General features: G+C 39.2%; 1 protein-coding gene across 5 annotated transcripts in view; it reads right to left on the reverse strand.

Annotated features, from left to right (window-relative positions):
• CDH7 (cadherin 7) overlaps nucleotides 1–24,311 on the reverse strand; it is a 129,164-nt gene that overhangs the window by 17,008 nt on the left and 87,845 nt on the right. For all 5 annotated transcript variants that reach the window (XM_058691855.1, XM_058691856.1, XM_058691854.1 and 2 more), the window contains 4 exons: nucleotides 12,174–12,310; nucleotides 11,256–11,377; nucleotides 10,483–10,600; nucleotides 7,163–7,414 (listed from right to left, as the gene is read on the reverse strand). In XM_058691855.1, coding sequence (XP_058547838.1) covers nucleotides 7,163–7,414; nucleotides 10,483–10,600; nucleotides 11,256–11,377; nucleotides 12,174–12,310 — 629 coding nt within the window. The remainder of the gene's footprint in view (nucleotides 1–7,162; nucleotides 7,415–10,482; nucleotides 10,601–11,255; nucleotides 11,378–12,173; nucleotides 12,311–24,311) is intronic.

Below are 24,311 nucleotides of genomic sequence, written 5' to 3' on the forward strand. Positions count from 1 at the left end.
GAGGAACCTCCATATTGTAAGTGTTCTCTCGCACAGGAAAAAAAAAAAAAATACACACACACACACACACACACACAATGGAATGTTCAGCCGTAAAAAGAATTACATCCTAAATGGAAACAGACTCGGTGGGAACAAAATGTTGGTTATGAGTGGGAAGTGACTGGGAGGTGGACAAAATAGGTGAATGAGACTAAGTGGTATAACCCTTCAGTTAGAAATTAAGGCATGGAAACGTACAGGGGATGCAGTCAATAATTTTGTAACAACTCTACGGTGATATACAGTAACTACATTTATCATGGGGTTCACTTCATAGAAACGTATCAAATCACTATAATGTACACTTTAATAGGCCACTGTAGGTCAAGTATACTTCAATTAAAAAAAAAAAAAAGAATCTGGTTGTGAATGGCTCTTAATTTAATCAGTAGGTGAGGACAGTCCCCCTGAGAAGGTAACACTGAGTCTGGACATAAAGGGGAGTGTGAGCCCAGCAGGTGAAGGGATTCAGGAAGAATTTCTCAGTAACAGGGCGCCATGTTTGAAATGGATGGAAAGGCAGCTGTGCATCTCTTCCTACAGGCTGAGTGAAGGCTTAGCCTGATACCTTCAAGAGGCAAGCAGGTGTCAGAACATGTCTTGCTTTGTGGGCCATGAGAACCATTTGGGTTTTATGTAGGTACATTTGATGCTTCTGAAATGTTTCAGGCAAAGAAATAATTTATGTTTAAAAAAGTGAAATGATAGGAAAAATACAGGGGTACTAGTGCAGTCTGGTGATCAAAGGCGGATGTCATTGCAAGTGACATCTAAGCTAAGATCTAAGGGATGAGAAAATTCAACTTGTCATTTTGTCTGGATCTATGTGCTGTAGAATAAGAGATATATGCAGATGCTCAGTAATAGGCGGCTAGAATTTGAACTTGTACTTATGAACCCACTCTATTATTTATAGTCACAAAGAATAAATGAAGATTTATATGTGATAAAATCCCAGCATGTGATTGAGGTAAATTAGCTATCAACTATAGCATTTTTAACTAAAATTTGAACTGAATTTTAACAACAAATGCAGTATCCTTGAAATGTCTGCTGCAATATTTTCTCTGTCTTTAGACAGATTTGGAAAATCATATATTCGGATTTATTTTTTCTTGAGCCCTTATAGATCTTGGGATTACTACACTGAAAATAGAATTTAAATATTTTAAATGTGTGCCATATCCACTTTATAGAAAAAAATAGGCTGGATTTGGGGAAAAATGACTTAAAATCATATCATCTTTTTTTTTTAATTTTTTTTAACGTTTATTTATTTTTGAGACAGAGAGAGACAGAGCGTGAACGGGGGAGGGTCAGAGAGAGGGAGACACAGAATCTGAAACAGGCTCCAGGCTCTCAGCTGTCAGCACAGAGCCTGACGCGGGGCTCGAACTCATGGACCGCGAGATCATGACCTGAGCCGAAGTCGGCCGCTTAACCGACTGAGCCACCCAGGCGCCCCTAAAATCATATCATCTAAGGAAATGGGAAAATCTGGGTCCAATGGAGATACTACTTACGGATAAAGACAAAAGTAAATCAAACATTCTTTTCCACTAATGAGTACATTAAAATCGTCCATGGTCTAATTCAACAGGAGGGTATGGAACACCCTCTACATGTCATATCAGCATTTTATGAGATGCTACATATATAATGATCAAATAATGCTCAGCCCCTGCCTCTAAAAGCAGGAATCTACTCGAGGAGATAGACAAACTAATGAAACAGGTGAGTCAGCCTTGCAGGATGCTCTTGTATAAACAAGGTGCTATGGGGTATGCAGGAACAGTACCCAAAGTCGACTCCAATGCAAAAAAGAAGAATGGTGTTCCAGGCAGAAGGAGCAAGTCATTTAAGAGTAGGTAAGGCAAATCACGAGGAGTCTAAGAGCAGCTCCGCCATTTGGCTGAAGGTTGAACTGGGAGGGAGCAGTAAGGTCACAGAGTCTGTGATTTTTGTCTGTAGACAATTGGGACATTTTATTTTATGCTGGGCTGTGTCACAGTCACATTTGCTTTGCAAAACATTACTCTGCCTGGGATGTTGACAGATTGGCATCTGGTAGAGACTGGAATGACTGCCATAATCCAGAAGGGCGGCGATGGGCCCTGGGCAAAATCAGGTGCAACACCAAGGCAGAGAATAGCATAGATTCAAGGATCAATAAAGTAAAATTCATATTTGGGGATACTGATTGGCTGTGGGGCATGGTGATTGGCTGTGGGGCATGGAAAAGAAAGAAAAGGATGACTGATTCCCCTCAAAAAAAAAAAACATGGAAGTAGGGACTAAATTGGGAGGAGAGGTAAGGATATAGGAAAACTGTTCAGGATTTAATAATTCTATTCGATTTCTAATGCCAGCAGTCCGCTAGAATAATGAATGTGCCCACCTAGAGTTCTGCAAATCACCTGCACAAAAGAGACATTGTTTTCCATGTCTCAAGAAAGGAAAACATTTCATTATAACTCAAACCAAACTTCCCATTACTTCCCCAAAAGTATCACAGAGGCCTCTCCATTAAGTGTGCAAGTTGAGTCTCAAGATAGCGATAAAACTGACCTAAGTAAAGTGAATATCGTGTGTACAAAGACAACTGGTATACTATACGTTTTGGTGATAATGCAGTATCATCTCAAATTTATCATACACAATTCTCGATGCGTTCTCTCAAGGTTGGAAGTAATTGGAAGATCCTGTAAATTAGACACTCAGAGGTAACCAAAGAAGCGATAAAGCTGCTGTGTAAAGCAGATCAAAGATTCTGCTGGCTCTAATTTGGCAGTACGTGGGCTGTGATACCCACAGATCTGTAGGCATTTCCCAGAGACACACAAGTCTTTCACATGGGAAAACACACAGGGAAACATGCCTTATAAAGGACATTCAGAAGCCAGGCCCGCCTGTGTCTGAGTCCTGGCTCTGACACCTTATAACTTTGTGCATGTCTCCTCCAATTTACAGTTTTCTCATATAAAAAAGTGGGCATACGACTGCTTACTAACACCTGCCTAGGAAATGCGTGTTACGAGCATTAAATCGGACCATGCTTGTAAAGCACATAACTAATGGCTAGCTCTTAGTATGAGCTTATTGAATGCAATTCATTTTTTACTATGCTTGCGTTTGTTTGAAAGGGGAACCATGTGCCATCGTAAATTGGCTACTTCAGTCCTTTATTATCAATAGGACTGCTGTATCAAGTACTTTTGATCATTATAGATTATGATGGGGCTCAGTCTTTTACGTAGTGCTATCATATTGTTCTCCGCATTTTTTTTTAGTTAGGTAATATTGTCACTTACAAAACTGGGAATATATTTTCCTGTTGAACAAAATCATGAGTGGCCAGAATCACAGGGGAGCAAGTACACTTCAGCACTTCGTACATCAGGAAGGAGAAGTGAAAAGACGCATGACAGCTGAATGTGAAGCTGGCCATCCTGGGCACACTGGAAGAACTTGAACTTGAATTCCATGTGGTAAGCAGTGTTTCCTACAAATGTCTTATTGCACTTGAAGCTGGGCCAGTCTAACAAATCCCAATTGTGGCTGAAGAGCAAAGAGCCAGAGGGGGTGTTATAGGACTTCAATTACTTGGACCTAATGGTCCAAATAGGGAAAAGCAAAACTGAATATAGTAAATTCAGTGACAGTTTTAACGTGCAGGAAAATGCACAAGCTAACAAAGTAACTGTGCAGACTAATGAAGAAACTGGCTATTACAGTCTTTGGATAGACGTGCAGTAATACTGAAACCCTATTTTATTTTTTTGTTTATTTTGGAAGAGTGAGCGAGCACACACAAGCAGGAAAGGAGCAGAGAAAGGGAGAGACAGAATTCTAAGCAGGCTCTGCTCTGTCTGCACAGAGCTTGACATGGGGCTCGGTCTCACGACCACCGTGAAATCATGGCCTGAGCTGAAATCATGTTGGATGCTTAGCCGACTGAGCCACCCAGGTGCCCCAAATCCGTATTTAAAACAACTGAAATTCTTTCTGTCTGCTCACTTCTCAAAATCCACTGAAGTAGTAAGTTAGTGTCATTCATACAAATTTTTTTGAAGTGCTTTCAGCCTGGTTGAAAAATAAGCATATATGTCAACAATTATGAGTTTATGATCAAAATGTGTAACAATTTTGGGGCAAAATATTTAGACATTAGAATACTAAAGGATCTTGCCATATATTGGTGAATGTTTTTACTGGCAAAATAACTGCATCTCGTTGATAACTTTCTCATGAACGTTGAATATGACCATAATCTCTCTCATTCCAGTTGTATTCAGTGGAAGTAAAGGAAGCTTCAGGCTCTAACTGTGGGATCATGTCTTTCATTCAGAGAATTCCCATGCAAATAAGTCAGAAAGGGTGAGAACAAAGTGGGGATGGGAGAAGAGTCGGGAAAGATTTCACCCATGAAATTAAAAGGACACAGAGGTGAAGTCAACACAACCAACTTCAGACAACATGACTTTCCAATTTTAAGAAAGGACTACATATGAACATTAAACAAATGTATTTTCAAGGTGCAATTCCTTTGTAGATTAATCCAAAAATCAGTGACTGAGAATAAGGAGACCTAGAATCTTATGCCATAATCGCCATTGTTATATGAACTCCTGAAATCCTTGAACTTCATTGTACCTCACTCTCCCCCTCTGCAAAATGCAGAGGTTTGGGTTGGAATGGATTTCTGCGATGCCTTCCTGTAGGAGCATTCTGGAACCTTCAGGGCATCCCTTTCTCTCATCTTATAAGTAGCTTTAATTTAAAACCTCACTGGACCACAACATCCCTAAAGTGACCTAGATTCTCAAGGAGTTCTTCCCTATTTCCACCCTTTTACCTTTCTTTTTTTCTTGCAATATTTATTCAGAAGCCTAAAAAGGCTGAACTATAAAACCTGGTATTGAGTGTCTAGGAATATGACTCATCTTACTTCTTGAGGTGGAAAGAATGTGTTACTTGTGCACTAGAAGCCATGATCCGTGCCAGGCTGGCTGTCCCATCCACACCACCCTCACCCCAAATACTCAGTCACATTGACTTCGGTACATACTGTGTGAAAACCTAGAGTCTACGATTGAGGAGACAGAATCAAAAGAACATGCAAAGTCCCGACTATCTGCTTCTAAAGACTCAGGAAATAAGGCACAAAGAGACTCAGTGCTGAACAGAAATACCAGTTTTTGGACATGCTGGTTACTGAGCCAAGTTCTTAAATTTTGAAGAAATCAGCAAAAACCTATAAACTTACCCTAAGATATACGTATGTATACACATACAAATCCTCATATATATTATATGCAAAAATGAAATCTAATAATACTCAATTTCACTTACCAGTGACAGCTAGGTAATGATTCTTAACTAATTAGAACCAAGCAACCTAAATTGCAAGGAACCCCTAAGTCCAAGGTAAAAGTATGTTCTAACAATGAATCAGGCTTCATTAGACAGCCTTAAAAAAAAGATAATTGACTGCTGGGTGTGATTAAATTCTGGGAAATCCAATTTTACCTTATTCTTTTGAAGTCCGATGTAATCTAAATGGTGTGTGATAAACTAGCCAAGTTAAGTTCAAGAAGAGTCATCCACATACCATTGACCTTTGCAATGGTTCCATCTTTTTCAAAACTGAGGCTAGTCCTTTCAATTCTCATCAGGCTTTAACTGGAAATTGCCATGTCTAATGGTTTTCTGAGACTTTCTGCCACCTGTGTGAAGTTATTTGGTTAGCTGAAGTTATCGAAAACGTAGTTTACATTTGTGTGAGATCACTGACAGTGTGTTAGTAACTAGGTCTTAGCTTAGTTCATGGCTTGGGAACTTGCTTCACCAATAACACTTACTGAATGTCCACTATGTGGTAGGCACATGACTGTCTCGTTCAAGGTTGACAATAACCTTATGGGTCTGGTTCTACTATTTCCCCCTCATAGATTAAGAAGCCAGCTTTAGAAGCATTAATGTTCCTCTGGTGAAAAACCAGTGTATGTTGGGAGCAGTAATAAACACTAGGTTTACCTAACTCCATAAATCTTGTTTTTAAAGATTACACAATGATGACTCACATCGCCAAGTTCTGCTTTTATAAAAATATATTATAAATGGGTTCACAAATTATATCAGACCCATTTACCTTAGAAAACACACAGCACGGTCTCAAATGCAATCGTAAATGCTCATTGTCCTTGCTGTGGAAAGTTACACTGTGAAAGAGAGTGTAGCTAAGGAATAAACCCATTACTCAATGCCCATGTTGGCTAGCTCCCAATTTTTAAAAGCGTACTGCATAATCGCTTACAAAACTGTAATTCTAATACAAGCTGTAAATGTTATTTAACCATGCAATGAAATAATCCAGGAGAGTACAATTAAATATGTTAATTCCGGGGAAAACTGTAACTTTTGCACTGCTGGAATTACAATCTCTTTAACTTCATGAATAATTATAAAATATTCCTTACATCTTTTCTGAAAAGAGGGGGCATATAAAGCCAAAATTTCTGAAGTAATCATCTTATCAAAACAACATAGAGGGGCGCCTGGGTGGCGCAGTCAGTTAAGCGTCCGACTTCAGCCAGGTCACAATCTCGCAGTCCGTGAGTTCGAGCCCCGCGTCAGGCTGTGGGCTGATGGCTCGGACCCTGGAGCCTGTTTCCGATTCTGTGTCTCCCTCTCTCTCTGACCCTCCCCCGTTCATGCTCTGTCTCTCTCTGTCCCAAAAATAAAAAATAAAAAACGTTGAAAAAAAAAATTAAAAAAAAAAACAACATCGAGAAGATTCTGGTCTAATAGATGACTCTGTAGGGTACTGTAAAACAACATGGTAAATTTGAAAAAAAAATCAATTTTAAACAGTCCTGTATCTTTACTGCGATTTTAAAAAAGAGATTGGTATTTTTTTTTTCTGAGCTGTGTTTTAAATATACCATGGGAAAGTGTGGCCAAAGGAACATGGGTTGCTCACTGAACAAAACACAATAGAAGGGAACATTTGCGTATGTTCTCAAAAAGGTACCCAAGGCCAAAGGAAAGAGAAGGGTCACGGTCCATGCAGGGTTGGCGTGACTGCTCTCGCAGCGAAAGCACTGGAAACTGTACCCACCCAGTAACGTCAAGACACAGGCGAGGATCGCGATCAGGGCTCCGGTGCTGAGGCCGGCAGGTAGGACATAGGCCTCCGCGTTGCAGGTCTGGGCTACCCCGTCGGCATCACAGTCACAGACGCGGATGGTGAGGGTGTTCGTGCTGCTGAGCGAAGGCGAACCACTGTCCACGATGAAGATGGGCAGGTAGTACACAGACTGCTCCTGTCTCCGGAAGCCGTTTCTCCTGGTGAGAACGGAAGCCGTGTTGTCTAGGATAAAGAAAGCAAACGTGTAACCCAAGATTTCTGGCAGACTCAGTCCTGCCAAACTGTATCCATTTAAGGGGGAGGGTGGGAGGAGGGGCGAAATAGGTGAGCGGGTTTAAGCAGTACAAACTTCTGGAAGAAACACACACACGCACACGATGTATGTGAGTTAAGTCCTTCTGTTTGGTGTCTTTAGACTGAGCACTATATGTTACCCAATACTGGTTCACTGTAGTACAGTTTAATACATTTACCTCATGCTATGGAGTTATGACCAAAGGAAACAGTGACAAAGTAAAACTGAATATGGAAATTTTTATTCATCACTTACTAACTGCAGCTTTGTGAAAATTCCATGCAGTCTACCCTCTTACTTCTCTTACGTTTCAAACCACACACTTACAAAGAGGATGATGCAAACGAACAGGGTATCTTTGCAGAATCATGAGATGGCCCAAAAATCTCCACCTGTCTCAAACCCAATATAGAAACAATTAAAATAAGTCGATCCGGCTTTATCTAAGTATAGCTATCAGAGAGAAATGACACTGTAGTTTTCAAAAATCCATATCGGTATATATCGTGACCCATGTGTATAAACATTGTGTCAGTGATAAAATGGGTCATTTGAGTTTAATTTATATTCAATAGTCTATTTCATCTGAACGTTTAAAGTAATTATGAAACTTTTAACGGTGATCAATAAGTCTGTATCACATAAATATGATTTCTAGATCAGAAATATTTTTTCTTATCTGCTAGTGGTTTACCCAACTAACTTGTCTTCATTAACTAATTAGAGAATGTATGTGGTCCTTTAAACTTACAGCAATTAACACATAAAGGAAAATAGGATGCTAGTTTCATCCAGTGTACTTTAATATTGTATCTCCTTTCCAAGCTATCAAAAAGACATTTATCCAATGTTATCTAAGAATTAACAATGCTCTAGTGAAAGAGCAAGCTGAAATCTATTCTATCCAAATAGCACCAAACATCAAGCTCACAGGAGACCAAAGAAATCATATATCCTGCAATTACAAATATGGCAAGAGAAACTGTTTGCTTTTTGGATTCCATCCGGTAAGTTTTTATGTAAACGAATCTTCTGTTTTAAAACGTGAATTTGAGGTGTTCATTAAAAACCCACACATGCAGCTGAAGGATATTGTTTTCAGTATGTTTCTCTATACACTTAATAGTAACACAACGTCTGTTTCTTGGCCTCTCAACCACTCAGATGTATGTATTCATGATGTGATACACAAAGTTGTTTCAGAGTTGCTGAACGTTAATCTGACATGCCTGGCATCAGAGAGCACACTTGTGCACGCGCACACACACGCCGAATCGAGGAACACGTGCAAAAATGCCCAATACATGAGAAGGGAGCCCTGTGCTCAGGAAAGATATCATAAGATGTGTGATGTTCTCTATGCAGTTCCTATGATGGAAGCCAATATAAGAACTAATCTCCTAATTCTTACATGGTTCATGCTAGGACGCTCTGGACTTGACTTAGGGAAGTCTTTCAAGTGTGCGTTTACTGTCCAAAAATCATGGCACTACACGATGATGACACATGGGGGAAATACTCTCTTCTTGGAAAGGTCATAAATCCCCCTCTCTGCATTTGTGCTGGGTGAATCCAAGTGCTGAGAACTGTCCCTTGCAAATATGATTAAATCAGAGAGTTTGGGATTACCCACATAGAGAATGTTCTTCCTTTTATGTTACAGAAGGGACAAGATAGTGTTCTCATTTAAGCAGAGGATGGAATTCAGGAAAAATATTTTAAGATTGAAGTTTTGAGGTCAAACTTGGATTTTCTGCGCTAAACAGGATGGAGGCTTCAGGCAAAAAGCACTTATAATGCCCACCTTCTAAGTCATTTTAGATGAGCCACTGTTTGACTAGCAAATCTGTTTCTACGTTTTGTTTTTTTGTTCCTGAAGCCTGATTCACATATTCAAGCTGAAAGAAATACATCTTCTGTATTGGTGGGGGAATACTCTTCTCGACGTATCAGTTGCAAATACCCTTCTGTTAAAATAATTACCTTGAATGAAATCACCTGTGAATAAATTCAAAATTAGACAACAGAATGGTCTTCTGCTTCCCTTAAAAGTTCTTATAATCGTCTATATGTTGTGTATATGTCTATAATTTTATATGTATATATATAATTGTCTATATAAGTTGTTTATATATAATTATGTATGCCTGTAAGTCTGTATATATTTATAAAATATAAATATTGTATATATATTTATTTATTTAAGCAAAATCAGAATATACTTACAGGCCTCTGTAAATACGTTTCTATAATGACACTTAGGGAACTGGTAAGAGTGTTCACCTCTGACGCAAAGAAATGAGATTGAGGATGACAGGAAATTCTTTTTTATATTTCCTTGCATGAGGAGTATATCTTTTAATTATCTGCATGGATTACTTTTATGTAAAAATAAAGGAATAACTGATGTTGCTATTGAAGGTATTAGGTCAAAATTGATTTATGTTGAAATCAGATTGGAAATACCAATTATTTTCCTAACATCTCAGTTATGCCTATATAGGATAGCTTTATTGATACATTTAGCTGGCCCCTCAAATGTCTAGGAGTAAAGAGAAAGGTGGACCTGCCTTTTCCCTTATTTGGATTTTGGCCGGAAGTGATTTAGCTGCTTCTTAATGACAGCAAATCCACAGATAAAAATTACTTAAAAAAAAATTTAAGGGCAACGAGCCCCTTAAGAGTTTATTTGAGAGAGAGAGACAGCACAAGCGGGGAAAGGGCAGAGAGAGAGAATCGCAAGCAGGCCCTGTGCCATTGGGGCTCAAACTCACAAAACTGTGAGATGGTGATCTAAGTCGAATTCAAGAGTTGGATGCTTAACTGGCTGAGCCACCCAGGCACTCCACTCACTGCCCTTTAATTAATGTCCTTGTATGTGTAGGTATATGTGTATGTATATGTATTCCACAATCAGGATCCCTGAGCAAGAAATAGTAGTTGTTTAGAGAGTTTGTACCTGCTGCCTCCACTGGTGACCATAATAATCCCTTACCTTTGTTATCTTTCAATGAAAAGTTGTGGTTATTTGTTGCATCAGTCGTTAAGCTGAAATAAAACTGGTGTCCATTGGATGGCTCATCTTTATCAACGGCACTGATCTTCTGGATAACCTAGGGACGGAGAAGTAAAACATGAAAATATGTTGTTGTGCTCGGCTTTGTTTTCTGTGACAGAGAAGAGCGATTTTATACCTTATAATAAACACCATCCTTCTGGAAGGAAGGAGCAGATAAGCTAATATGAACTCAATCTATAAAAGGGCTCTGAAAAACAAGCCGTGTCCTTTTCAAACGCTGTGTTTGAATTTACTTTTGTGAACCTGAGACATAAGCTGTACCAACAGATGACACCATCCCCGTAAACATTACAAAACACTGAACAAAATGGATGAGTAGAACAAACCAGACCGAGATTAAACTACACTTAATTCTTTGAAGTTCAAGGTACTTACGCCCTGCTGTGTAAAGTGGGGAACAGCTCAATCAAGCTTAATATGCTAGACTTCTTAAAGGAGTCAAAGCCCTCAACCATTTACCATGGCTTTTACAATGTTTATCTTTCTTCCTGAGAAATTTCATCATCCCAATTAAACCAGAATTTTAAAGTTCCTTCAATATTAGTTTATACTACACATCAAAGTGTTAGTTTTGCTGAGACATGCTGACTATATTTTATCTTAAAGCTGACAGAATTTCAAGGGCAACTGCTGCTGGATATTTTAAAAGAAATCACAAGCTAGGAGGCTGGTGTTCTGAAAGCTCTCACCTGCCCTGGCTGGGCATTTTCACACACGGTGGTTTCATAGTCCATAGCAAATTCAGGGGCATTGTCATTGATGTCGAGTATAGTAATGGCCACATAGCCTCTTCCAACTTGAGACGGATTCTCTAATAAAGAGGAAAATGTCTTATCATTTACTCAGAGTAAAGCTGTTATTCCATTGCCATTTAACTCAAGAAACTCCTATTAAAAATAATTAGGATCAATAAAAAGGGTTGGCCTCTCTAAAGCATGACCCTAGTAAGAAAATGACCAAACTTTGAAAGAAATCTAGAAACTTAACACTGTAGACTTCAAAGAGAGCAACAGAAAATTTGATCCAAGCATCATATATACGTACAGTATATGCATTTTTTTAGTCCTTGATAAGAAAATCATTGAAAGAATGACAAACCATGAATTTCAATGTTCTTTGAAGCTAGAGCTCAGGTGTGTAGGACTACACGTATATAATGTACACATATATATGTACATAATATGCATAACATAGAAGTGCGCATTATGTCGATGTCTTTCTTATCAGAGACTCAAATGAGTTCGACATTAATATGCAAATCTGAGTGTCTTGGCTAGAGATCAACCTACTATTTTCTGGAAGCTACTGGCCCAACTCTGTATCAGCATAAATGTAGCTGATACGACTACAAAGCAAGAAGAAATCCTCTGCAGGTAACTCAGGCCCATTATTTTATAGTCCTCTCTTTTCATTAACTTTCTGAGCATTAGAAAATAAAGCCAATGAATATAAATTTATTTCACAGCTGGAAATTAAGGATTTTCAAAGTTTTGCTTAACTTGAATAAGCACGTAATATGACTCAAGTAGAAATGATAACCTCGTGACAACCCACTCTCCACTCTCAGTGTCCCCCATCCTAACTGAATACTAAACCTTGCAACTTACGGCTCTCCATTGCAAGAACTGTGATATTATGAACAGCATTTGTCTCTCGATCCAAAGATTTGGCGGTTGTAATAACTCCACTGTTGGCATCGATATTGAAATATCTCTCCAAGTCTGTGTTTCTGTCAATTGAATACCTAATGCAACATTAAAAAAGAAGAAAAACACTTCAATATTTATGTTTGATTACAATTTGCTAAATTTATTTCATTAATTACACGGCCACTCATCAAATCCTGCTGACACCACAATCTGTCATGTTAGTACAAACACATGCTTAGCTTAAAACTTCACCAAAGTTATACTTGGTTCATAAGTTCTTGTCAGTAATCTTTTTGATTTTCTGTCAGTAAAAAATAAACACCCTAGTATAGTTCTCTTCACAGCAGATTTGATATTATAAGCTTCAAATTTATTTTATTATTATGTTAGTTCCCCCAAATCACTTACAATAGACTTAGTAGCCCCTGCCATGGTTATAGGTCCCTCTAAAATGGAATATACACAGACATCCTGACCATTCACATACACCTTTTGTCTTCACAACTCCAGCCAGATCTTAACCCCCCAAACTTAAAAAAAAATCCCTCAGGATCTTGACCAGGATTCCATAGAGAATTTTCAAGGTAGAACCCTTAAAATTACGTGAATATTTTGGTGTATAGGAGCATTTTCTCAAAATATCTGCTATCCAAATATGAGTGAAAAATGTTCTACCTGCGTTCTTAATCCATTATGCTGTTATTTGTTCTGTATACAAAATTCACCCACCTCCCATTAATGACTGTCTTTAAATGCCACCCCCCAGTCATTCTAGTTGAGTAAAGGGATCTCATTTAAAAACAGACAAAACCAACAGATAAACGCATACCCAATTTAAGAAAGTATTCTATGTTTCCATAGTTCTCCAACACTATTATTAAATAGAATCATCTACTTCCAGTCTGATGTATCACAAAATGCTAGACACATAGCAAGGAAAGAGGAGGCATCAGAAAATATTAGAAAATTAACCGCAAACCAATAAACATCGTCTTTGTCCAGCAATAGTAGGTGTTTGGGTACTGAGAATGTTAGGAACTTATTTTCTGATGATTTCTATTTTCTTGATGGCATATGAAACAAGATTATCAGCTGAGAGAACAAAGGGGTGAAGGTACTTTGAGAAGAGTAGTCATTTTTTTTAGAAGAGACAGAAATATAAATAAATATAAATACACACGCAGAGACCAGGGAATGTATAACAGAAGAGCTAAGCATTGTGGATTGATACTTTGAGATTTATGTTCATCACTTTAATATGAAACCAGTCATTCTATGTGTCTGTCTTGCTCTGTTGTCATAAAGGCGCATAAAGAGCATAGGGTTATTTTAACTATTCATGGACAATGGACGGGGGGCGGGTATGGACAACAGGGGCATGTACATAAGAGTGATAATAAGGAAGGCCCATGATCTATAAGTTGGTAAGGAAGAACTAAGGAAATAAGATAGACTGATTTGACAAGATTCTTATTGCATCAGTACATTATAAATCTCTTTCAGGATGCGGAATTTCTAAAGTGGAAAGTAGTGGACAAAGATTAAGATCCTCGAGGTAGATTTTCAACAGTAGCGTATATACGAGAGCTGACAAGTCACAAGTATGTTCGTGAGAATCTAGGACTAAATCAAGGCAGAAAAACAGATCACTGGAGGTAAGAAGACCAAGAAACTGAAACAGGCACAAGGCATGAGTAGGCATTTTTCCAAAGCAGATATCCAGATTGCTAACAGACCCGTGAAAAGATGCTCAACATCACTCGTCATCAGGGAAACCCAAATCAAAACCACAATGAGATACCACCTCACACCTGTCAGATTAGCTAAAATTAACAGCTCAGGAAACAACAGGCAAGATGTGGAGAAAGGGGAACCCACTTACACTATTGACAGAAATGCAAACTGATGCAGCCACACTGGAAAACAGTAAGGAGGTTCCTCAAAAAGTTAAAAGCACAACTATGCTACAGTCCAGCAATTGCACTACTAGGTATTTACCCAAGGGATACAAAATCACTGATTCAAAGGGGCACATGAACCCCGACGTTTCCAGCAACATTGTCAACAATAGCCAAATTATGGGAGTCCAAAGATCCATTGACTGATGAATAAAGAAGATATTGTGTGCCTGTGTGTGTTTGTGCTTCACCTTCTTCTTCATGACTACCCTTTACTTAAAATCTGAAAACTCTCCTGCAGGTCCTCTTATGTTCTTTATATAAAACTCTTTTCCTTTGCAAATTTATACAGTCCCATGGCTTAAATAACTTGTGTATTTTTGATTACTCCAAAATTCACATAAAATCCTCTTGGCCCACTAGACTTATATATTGAATTGCCTGCTTAATGTCACCACATGGATAGACGACATGAACTGAGATGTAACATGTCCCAACTGGTGTTGTAACTGCTACAGTCTCCCAAGCCCCTACTTCCCCTACTCTTTCTCCTCCGAGTAAATGACACCACCAGTCACTTGAGTGTTCGATCAAAAAATCTAGAACTGGTCAGTGACTTGTTTTTCTCACTTACTCTTGCATCCAGCTTCTCAGCAACTTCCAAGTACAAGCAGTTCCAATGGCCATACACTGTAGCCTAGATTCTGCATTATTTTACTCCTTATCAACATATTAGGAGAAAACTAACAAATTGCTCTCCGAGGCTAAGGCGGAGGGAGTCAGAGCAGATGTGGGGAAAGAATGAGCTGTTGGCTTGAGATTGAAGGTCTTGGCAAGGACACAGAGGACACGGGTTGTCCAGAACACTCTGGGTAGTGGTCATACTTCTTCATCACAAGGACTTGGGATCACTGAGGATTAAAGGGGTTCCTTATTTTAAGGGGTGCCTGGGTGGCTCAGTAGGTTGAGTATCCGACTTCAGCTCAGGTGATGATCTCACAGTTTGTGGGTTCAAGCCCCGCATCAGGCTCTGTGCTGACAGCTTGGAGGCTGGAGCTGCTTCGGATTCTGTGTCTCCTCTCTCTCTGCCCCTCCCCTGCTCATGCTCTGTCTCTGTCTCTCAAAAATAAATAAATGTTAATTTTTTTAAAGGGGTTCCTTATTTTCAACCAGTCCTTCCAGGCATACAAAAACCTAGATTTTATATAGGAGACATTCACTACGATATAAAGTTACCTAAGAAAAGCAGCCCCTCAATCAAGAGAAGTAATGATTACATGGGCATTTTTTAAGTGAGAGGTGCCAGATGTCTCTCAGGAGGACTGACTGAGCCAAAAGAAAAGGAAGAGCCTAAAGAAGTTCAGAGGAGCACCTTGTACAGGTCTGGACACACGGGCCAAGGCCCTGAGATGTTCGATGGCCCGAGTCAATTAGAGGCTGAACAGAAAGGAAGGGGATAGGTTGTTTCTCTAATCACAAACTGAAGTGAATGTCAGTGCATCTCCTCATGCTGTTAGTGGTGTTTGGACTCACGATGATCCCTCTACTCTCTGCAAATGACAGCCTAAGAAAACTTGGCCTCTTTCAATGCATGTTGGAGGAACCAATGAAAGAGATCACTTCTATGATCTGCCGCAGTTAAAGCTTCTGCTCTATCCATTTATTAGGCAGGCAGCTTGAAATCTCAATGTCCAGCCTCAGTCCTTTTCTTGAGAGCTGTGAACTGCTCCAGACACCTGCAATGTCTTGAACTCAAATTCAGTAGATTTAAAGCAGATCCAGCGGCCTTTCCCCAAAACTATCAGTTCTTCGTAACTTTCCCGTTTTCGGAACGAGCTGAGTATTTAAAGCAGAGTTGACGTTTTTCTCTGAATCCTCAACTGTGAAGGGTCATGTGTAACAAAGACTTCTACTTACATGTCTAATATTCATTTACCTTTCATTCTTATTAATAGAACCTTGCTTTTGTTAGACGCAGCCATGTGTTCAGCTGAACAACTGGGATTACTAGTCTTCCATGCTGATGCAGTGTCAATCTCCTTATATTAACATTTTAGCAAATGAGATGAAGAAAGTTGAGTCGAGCATGACTGAAAAACCCCTACAGACGATAGGAAGGAGCTGATAATTCAGCTTGCATTTGATGTCCGCCCCTTCCCCTCCATCTCACCTGGGACACGCACACAATGGAAGAGGTCCAAAAACCATCTTGTAAATAGGAGGTGATGAGTGCTTGGCATGAGAAGCCAAGGCCCTTGATGACATTATACTGCCAAATTGTCAGTCCTCGGGTGCATAGCTCCAGACTTCTCATTAGTAAGTCATTAGTGTTAAGCTTTGTTGCAACTAGCCAAGCACAATTTCAAACAAGGGCAAGCAGGTACTATTATGGTGGTATTTCAGAATTAGATACTAACATCTCACAGTTGGTTGTTGATGGAGACAAGATTCAGAACCGTGTCATCTGAGCCACCTGTCCATTATGTACCACATTACCCATAAACGAGCTTTTAGTCCCTGTCACTTACAACTTTACAATTCAGCTTCTTTTCACTTTTTCCCAATGCTCTCTTACCTAAAACCCTAAGCCAGTCAAACTGATGTTAACGGATTAATTAAAAGGCCATGTGTCTCTCCATTTCTGATGTCTTTCCTCATGTTGGTCCTCCTGTACTCCATGTTTCCGCCTTTCCAATTATTTTAGTCCTATGATTCCTTGAAGACAGTCCTCTGGCATTAAAGCAGCAAGCCTTTCCAATTACATAAAAGAGAAAGAATTTTTCCCCCCAATCAGGGCCTCTCTAAGGCGCCAGATGTGGAGCAGGCACAGAGGAGCTGTCTTGACTTCTGCTCTAACTCATCTCCATTTTCCTGGCTCTGGATGCACGGGACTTAATTGCCATCCTGGAGAATTGCATTCCTGCCTCAAATCAGAGACCCCCAGGCCTCAGAGGTTTGGGGCTTTGCTTGTGGAGAAGAGCAAATCAGAAAATGTGGTTGATTTATTTGGGAGGAAAAGGAAGGCTCATGGGACAGGGTCCTGCCATACATCATTTTGAAGAAAATGGGTACCGGTTTCAGAAAGAAAGCCCAAGAACAACATCAGAAAGCAGCAAGATTTAAACCTAAAAGCTAACGTGTCATGGATTTTTGCCAACCCAAGGGTGTTCTTCATTTCGACCCATGCCCCGCCCCCAGCATCAAGTTTCTGTTAAATCACGCCAGTAATAATTTTGGAAAAGTCTTTAAAAAATAATGTAGCATGATGTGATGTGACTGTGGGACCCCAGGATTCGAAGTCAGGACACCCTGGGATATTAGCACCAAGCTTGATCTGACTGCCTGGAGGGACTACCAGTAATTTAATCCCTCAGCCCAAATTTATTAATAAGTGAGTTGAAACAGAGATCTCCAAAATTTTGTAAGTGTCTGATCTGATCTTAGCAATTATCCTACATTATCACAGAGAGTCACTGCATATTTTTGTAACTCTAATTTCCCTAGGATCAAACAAAAAATTAGGGCACTCGGTACTGGGAAATCAAGGCTGTTCCTATAGTATATTGCCAAGAAAAAAAAAAAAGAACAATTCATAGTCAAAGCAACATCTCTGAAGTTTAGTTCATTAAAGCCACTCTGTTTTAAAAATATAATACTCGCATATAATCCATAATGGGCCTTTCTTGGTTTGTATAAAGAATACAGGCTGTCACTAAAAATCCCTTAATGTTTAATGTAGGGAACAGTTGGAGGACATATATTTGGATCTCTCTGTTCTCTAGATCTTACAACTTTTTTCAAAACAAATATTTTAAACTAAAAGCAAAAACAATTTACAAGTTATGCCTTTTTAAGAAACCCTGCAGTAGTTAGGATCTGTGAACCTGGTGCTCCCCACCACAAATCACACGCAAGGAAATAAAGGACACAATTTATGGCCCCAACCCTGCCACTGCCCTCCTGTACTCATTTGGGCTCTCGAATCACTATTTATACTGTTCTGTTTCTTTCGCTGCAAAATGAGACAGTTTTACAAGATGGTTTATCATTTCCAGATTTAACATTTGCTTTTTTAAGTAAGATTTTGTGTACCACCTCTTTCCAGCTAGATAACAAGAGGGTTGGGAACTCATCTAATCATCTGTATACGCTCGGCTCTCTACATCTGCGATGAAAAGAATTCCTTAATAAACGCCTGTTATTACCATGGCTGCTGTTTGAGAAGCTATGGAGATCAATCGAAATGTTCTTCTCCAGCAGCATTCTTATCGCCCAGCTACTGAGATGCATGTGAACACTCACAAAGAGGACGTGTGGGTGAGTGAGCTAGATTAACACAAATGTGTCACCGCTACTCCCCAAATGGCAAAAGATAATGTGATAAATATACACGAACAATTCTGAACACAGAAACAGCTGAGTCATTCGAGTTGAGATCTTAAGAAATGCATGTGTGGGTGGGTGCCTCTGCGTGCCTGTGTGTGTGTGTGTGTGTGTGTGTGTGCGTGCACGTGTGTGTACTGCTGTAAGGAGTGGGCAGCTTCTCATACAGACCTTGCTAAAATCCTGGAACCACATTTTCTAACTGTGTGACCAGGAGGCAGATGTATTATAACACAGGAATGATAATGCTTGCCTTACAGGACTTTAACAAGAAATTTCTTCAAAATAAACTACTGAGTTCAGCACTTAGAGATGCTACTCTTTGTACTCTCACCCCCTGCTGATAACGGCAACTCGATTCTCCTTGGAGATTTAAACCTTCCCAATCTCATGCAATCTTGATGGTACTCACAATCAAGATGCCCAGAACTTCCTGGGTAAGAGACGGGACACACGTCCTAAGACAGGCCAAAAAACTTTCCAAGAAACGTGAACCTTAAACAGAGGGCCACGAGAAAAGAACAGGGTTGGCACGGGTTCACCCCACTGCCCCATCCTCAAAAGACTATCTGCTCATTCTTGCTGGTCATATTTCTAGCAAAACCTTAGTCTTCTGTTTTCAGAGTATTGGCTATGCAACGTTTTCTTTAATTCTGTGAGCTATCCCCAATTACTTCAATAAATCCTTTTTTTCAGTTATCTATGGCCAATTTCTATTATTGCAACTAAACAATGCTAAGAGTACAGTTCAGTGTAAGTATAGCTCCTTAATCTTTCTTCCTCATGGATAGTTCCCTAAGACTCACACCGAAACACATTATGGATTTAGTATTCTTCTATTCATCACACTTTTCAATAAGCATTTTAAATGTGGAAAATAATATAAGGGACAAATCAAGAGAAATGTAATCTTCAATAAATTCATTACCTGCAGTCTTCCAAAAGCTAACTCAGAACTCCAAGCAGAGTTCTAATTCTAGGGCAATATGATAAAAGATGGAAAAATTGATCACATATATTAGGAATTTCTACTCACATTTTGAAAATTATCTCTGGAGATTAAATACACTAGTATAATAAGAACACTTTTTTTTATCTTCACCATATGTGAACTTTTTTTTTTTCATTTTTAGTGATAGTTATATTCGATTGGGCAGCATTTTGACAGTAAAGCTCATATTTTCCCGATGGAATAGATTTCTGCTACTTTGCACATGAACCACTATTTTTCCTCTATGTTACTGGCTAAGTTTCTTACAAAATAAGATACTACCAAATAATTTAGATTAAAATAATATGTACAAATATATGCATGTATACAGGCTACTTTAAAAAAAAACACCTGCACACTGAATTATTCAAACATCCCAAATGCGTTCATACTAGTCACACTACATAATGTAATATCTGATACTATTTCATCACCTTTTATCTGAGAACATAAAATACCAGGAATGCCAAAAGTGCCTGCAGGTAAGTAATATTACCTTAGAATCCTTGAACATAAGTCCAAATGTAGTTCTGTATTTAACTTGTTAGAAATGCTGAAAACAATCCCCATTAATTTTTATGACCCCCCCCCCCCTTCACATCTAATCTTATTTGCGATGATATCATGTTTCAATCCATTGGCTATTTTTAGCATAGGGACTTCGGGCTGTTTGTGCTGCCTAGAGAAGTATTTCTGATTTCATAAAACAGCACTCAACTCTTAAGATGTAACTAAATAAAACATAAACAGACTTTGCATAACGTTTTCGTGGTCTGTCCAAATTCTGCCCTCCCTCAAGGCCTTGCTTACACTATCACTCCTTCAAACGAAGTCTCCTGTCCAGTGAGCTCAGAGTGACTACAATTTATCTCATGATTCGCTCTGACACTTTCCCCCCTCATTTTGTTTAGCGTTTATGGGATCTTATTTCTTCAACCGGATTGGAAGTTCCTGGAGGTCAGAGGAAATGTTTTATTCATCTTTGTTTTTCCTGTCAGTATTCTCCCCAGCACTGTGCACAAAGCAGGTTCTCAATAAATGTATGTTGATGCAGTGCTTTGGTCTCCAAGTGCTGACATGAAGGGTGAAGAGTGTTCTAGGCTCTAGGCTGCTCTCCTAGTGTCTCCTGTCTCGTTGACGAGACGCGCAGAAGCGAAGTTTCTAACATTCAGAAAGATGATCAAAATCAGAATGTGACCTGTCCTTCCAAATTCAACAGATAAACCCTGATATTTGGCATTCTGGGACAAAATTTACATGAAACAGTAAGCAACTACATAAAACATAAAGAGCCAGGTATATGCTGGACCTCAATGATCTACTTTTGCTTTCAAAAAAGCCTCTTCTTCTTCTTCCTTTTTTTTCTTCTGGCTAAGTAATCTTAACTATCACCTAATTTGCATTTTGGGCTTCTAGTTTCTATATGGGAAGAGGAAAACAATGCATACATGACATGATGGGGGAGGTGCCCTATCTGAATGCTAGGCAAGCTACAAGGAAGATATGACATTTCACGATGGGTTATATTCTGGCTAAGTACCGTGCTTAGAGTTCATTTAACCTTTCCACCTATCGCTACTATACTTCTAGATGGTCAAAATGCTTTATCGTGATGTAGATGCCCAGTCCTCTTTTAAAGAAAGGGCATATGCACAGAGAAGAGTTACTCATCGCTTTGGCTGGTGCCAGAGGTAGGTAAAAATAAAAAGTGCTGAGCAAGGAAGGGATCATATGAGACGAGGCTCTCAATTCTGTCTTTTTGGAGGAAAGTGAATGTGTTTCCTTCTAGAATTCTAGTCTCATACCGCACATATTGGTAAACATCCCAAATATAAGTAGCCTATGCTAGATTTTAGTATTATGCTACAAACCTGTCAATAAATTCAAATGCGAAGTATCCAGTTTCCCATCCTGTTTTACAATTCAAACACCATCGGCCTCATTTCAAGCAGTTACAATAAAACAAATACTACTCTTCCACTCCTCTAAGAACCACACCATTTCTAAAGGTGTGAGCACAAGGTTCACAACTCTAAGACGCTTCGGGTTCTAACTCAGTCTGGAAATTCACTTTTCCTAAGATCTCAGAAGACTGTGACATCTACCCAACCAGTGGCATTTGCTGAAGGAGGGCTTACATTTGGATAGGTACCCGAGCGCCCAATGCAAACACGTGTTCATGTCCATTAAACTATGTAATATTGTCTGTGTACTGGAACCCATGTGAATACCAAATAAACTTCACTACAGACTGCCAAAACGGTTGCCTGTAGAGTATGTCTCCTTTCATTGGCTTATTGACCTTGAAATAAAGATGGCAGGGAAACACAACAAACTGTAATAATAGCAATGTATCATGATAATGCTTTCTAATGCTTAAGTCATGATTCTCAGTTTGAAATCATTGGTTACTTTCCCTTTATTAATCTTCAAAGAACTTGGGAGAAGGCAGGGATAGGGTTTACTTTTCCTTTTTACTGGGTATATGGGAGCTTAGGAGCCTAAGTGCATCCCCTAGGTAACTCAGCAAATATCAGTGCTAAGAAGAGAACTAGTCTTCTAGAGAATGCACATCAGTGAACACCTATTCATCAAACTAGAATCTGATAGGAGGAGCCTGGCCTTTCAAAGGTGGATATCACAAATGAAAATGAAAGATAGATCCAGAAAAAAAAAAAATCAGCTATGGATGTGAACTGACCTTATAAAAAATAGTGTAAAAAATGCTTCAAAAATACTATATGGTAAATATTAAGTCAGGGGCACCTGCGTGGTCCAGTCAGTTTAGCATCCGACTTTGGCTCAGGTCACGATCTTGCGGTTCACGAATTCAGGACCCGCGTCAGGCTCTGTGCTGACAGCTCAGAGCCTGGATCCTGCTTCAGATTCTGTGTCTCCCTCTTTCTCTGCCCCTCCCCTGCTCACACTCTGTCTCTCAAAAATAAACGTTAAAATTTTCTGAAAAATATTAAGTAACGACATGAATTCTACAAAAGCAAAAAAAAAAAAAATACACACGACAACATTTTAGTCCACTTTGAACAAAGGCGGTCCTCTTTAGTTGTGAGACTTAGGTGTTCAAAAACTGATATAAGATAGCACTAAGCTGAACTTTCAGGCCACCTTCATTAGTCTTAAGAAAAAGAAAATAAGGTAAAAATAAATTCCTGGCCAGCCTCTTTCATTGACGAAAGCCACAGAGATCTGTACGTTCAAAACCAACAGAGTTCACCTTCTGACCCTTTCTCTCTCTGTACTTCAGGGAGTAGACCTGGAGGTCACTTCATCTCTACCTCAGGTCACTACCCTCCTAGCCCTACTCTTCCTTCCTCCCCAAATTATAATACTGCATTTTTTTTCAAATAAAGTACTATGAAAAGTAAAATATTTGTTTTTGGTTTTTTTGTTTTTTTTTAAATTTTTTTTTTCAACGTTTTTTATTTATTTTTGGGACAGAGAGAGACAGAGCATGAGCGGGGGAGGGGCAGAGAGAGAGGGAGACACAGAATCGGAAACAGGCTCCAGGCTCTGAGTTGTCAGCACAGAGCCCGACGCGGGGCTCGAACTCACAGACCGCAAGATCGTGACCTGGCTGAAGTCGGACGCTTAACCGACTGTGCCACCCAGGCGCCCCAAATAAAGTACTATGAAAAGTAAAATATTTGTGTGGCAAGGCTCTAACAGGATGACATACAAGCAAACGAGTAAAGGAAAAATAAGAAAGAAACAAGATAAAAACGCAATGCAATCTATCAATTTTCCTTGACTCCTCTCCCTCAAGGCCCGAATTGTGATATATATGCGTCTCTTCTTTTACACCCCTAACGTCATGAAAGCATTCTCTTTCTTCCCATTGAATGGTTTAAGCAGAAGTCTGACTGTTCTGAGTAGCTGATCTGTGCCTACAATCATGCTGTGTCTGACTGTTCCTAAGGGAAGGAGACTTACGTGTGTCAGTAGGAGATGTGATGCTATAGCAAACCCAAGTTCAAGTGTGTGCAAGTCAACGGGATTTGGTGGATGCAGCTGAGCTTAAGTTAGGAAACTGTTCTGACAACGAAGGATGGACTGTTTTAGGCAGAAGGGGAAGGCGTGTTCTACCTGCTACATTTGTGACTTCCGAATGTTCTATTGCACGGAAGATTATATTCCTAGAGATGGTTTGTGATCACTGTGTTCAAAATAATATAGCCGTCCATATAGCCTGACTTTATCATATAGAGAGGGGGATGCCAAGTCTGACTTCATTTTTGAACAATTATTTTAAATAAATTCTTCACTAGACTATGATATTAATGTCAGACATGAGAGAAGGAAAGGAGAGTGGGGTGTGTGTGTGTGTTACCATATCTATATCCCTAAATAAGCTTATTATTTAGGGAGGTAAAAGATTATAAGCTTTTCTTAACAATAATCATCGTCTAAATTACGGATATTTTTCGTGACAGTTTACAGTCAATGTCCAGACTTAGCTCAGAAGTCAGCTCAAAGCTCTCACCATTGCCAGATAGCAGTTAAATCTAAATGTGGTTAGCTTATTAGTTGAATATATATAAAATACTGAGTGATTTTTGTACTTTATACCTTTACGTTTTTGTAGTCAAAATCCAAAAGGTCACATTGAGAAACTTTACTAGTGAACCCACATTAAGACATGCAATACAAAGACATTTCAAATATATGGTCTTTATAACATTTATCTAAAAAGACATAATGTATCGTATGCACACACATGCTAACACATGCATACACAAAACCATACATGTAGATCATAGGTTGTAAGTTTTATGTAAAAAGTGCGAAATTGGATATCATGGTATTTTG

This window comes from Neofelis nebulosa, chromosome 11, assembly GCF_028018385.1.
Source record: "Neofelis nebulosa isolate mNeoNeb1 chromosome 11, mNeoNeb1.pri, whole genome shotgun sequence".
NCBI lineage: Eukaryota > Metazoa > Chordata > Mammalia > Carnivora > Felidae > Neofelis > Neofelis nebulosa.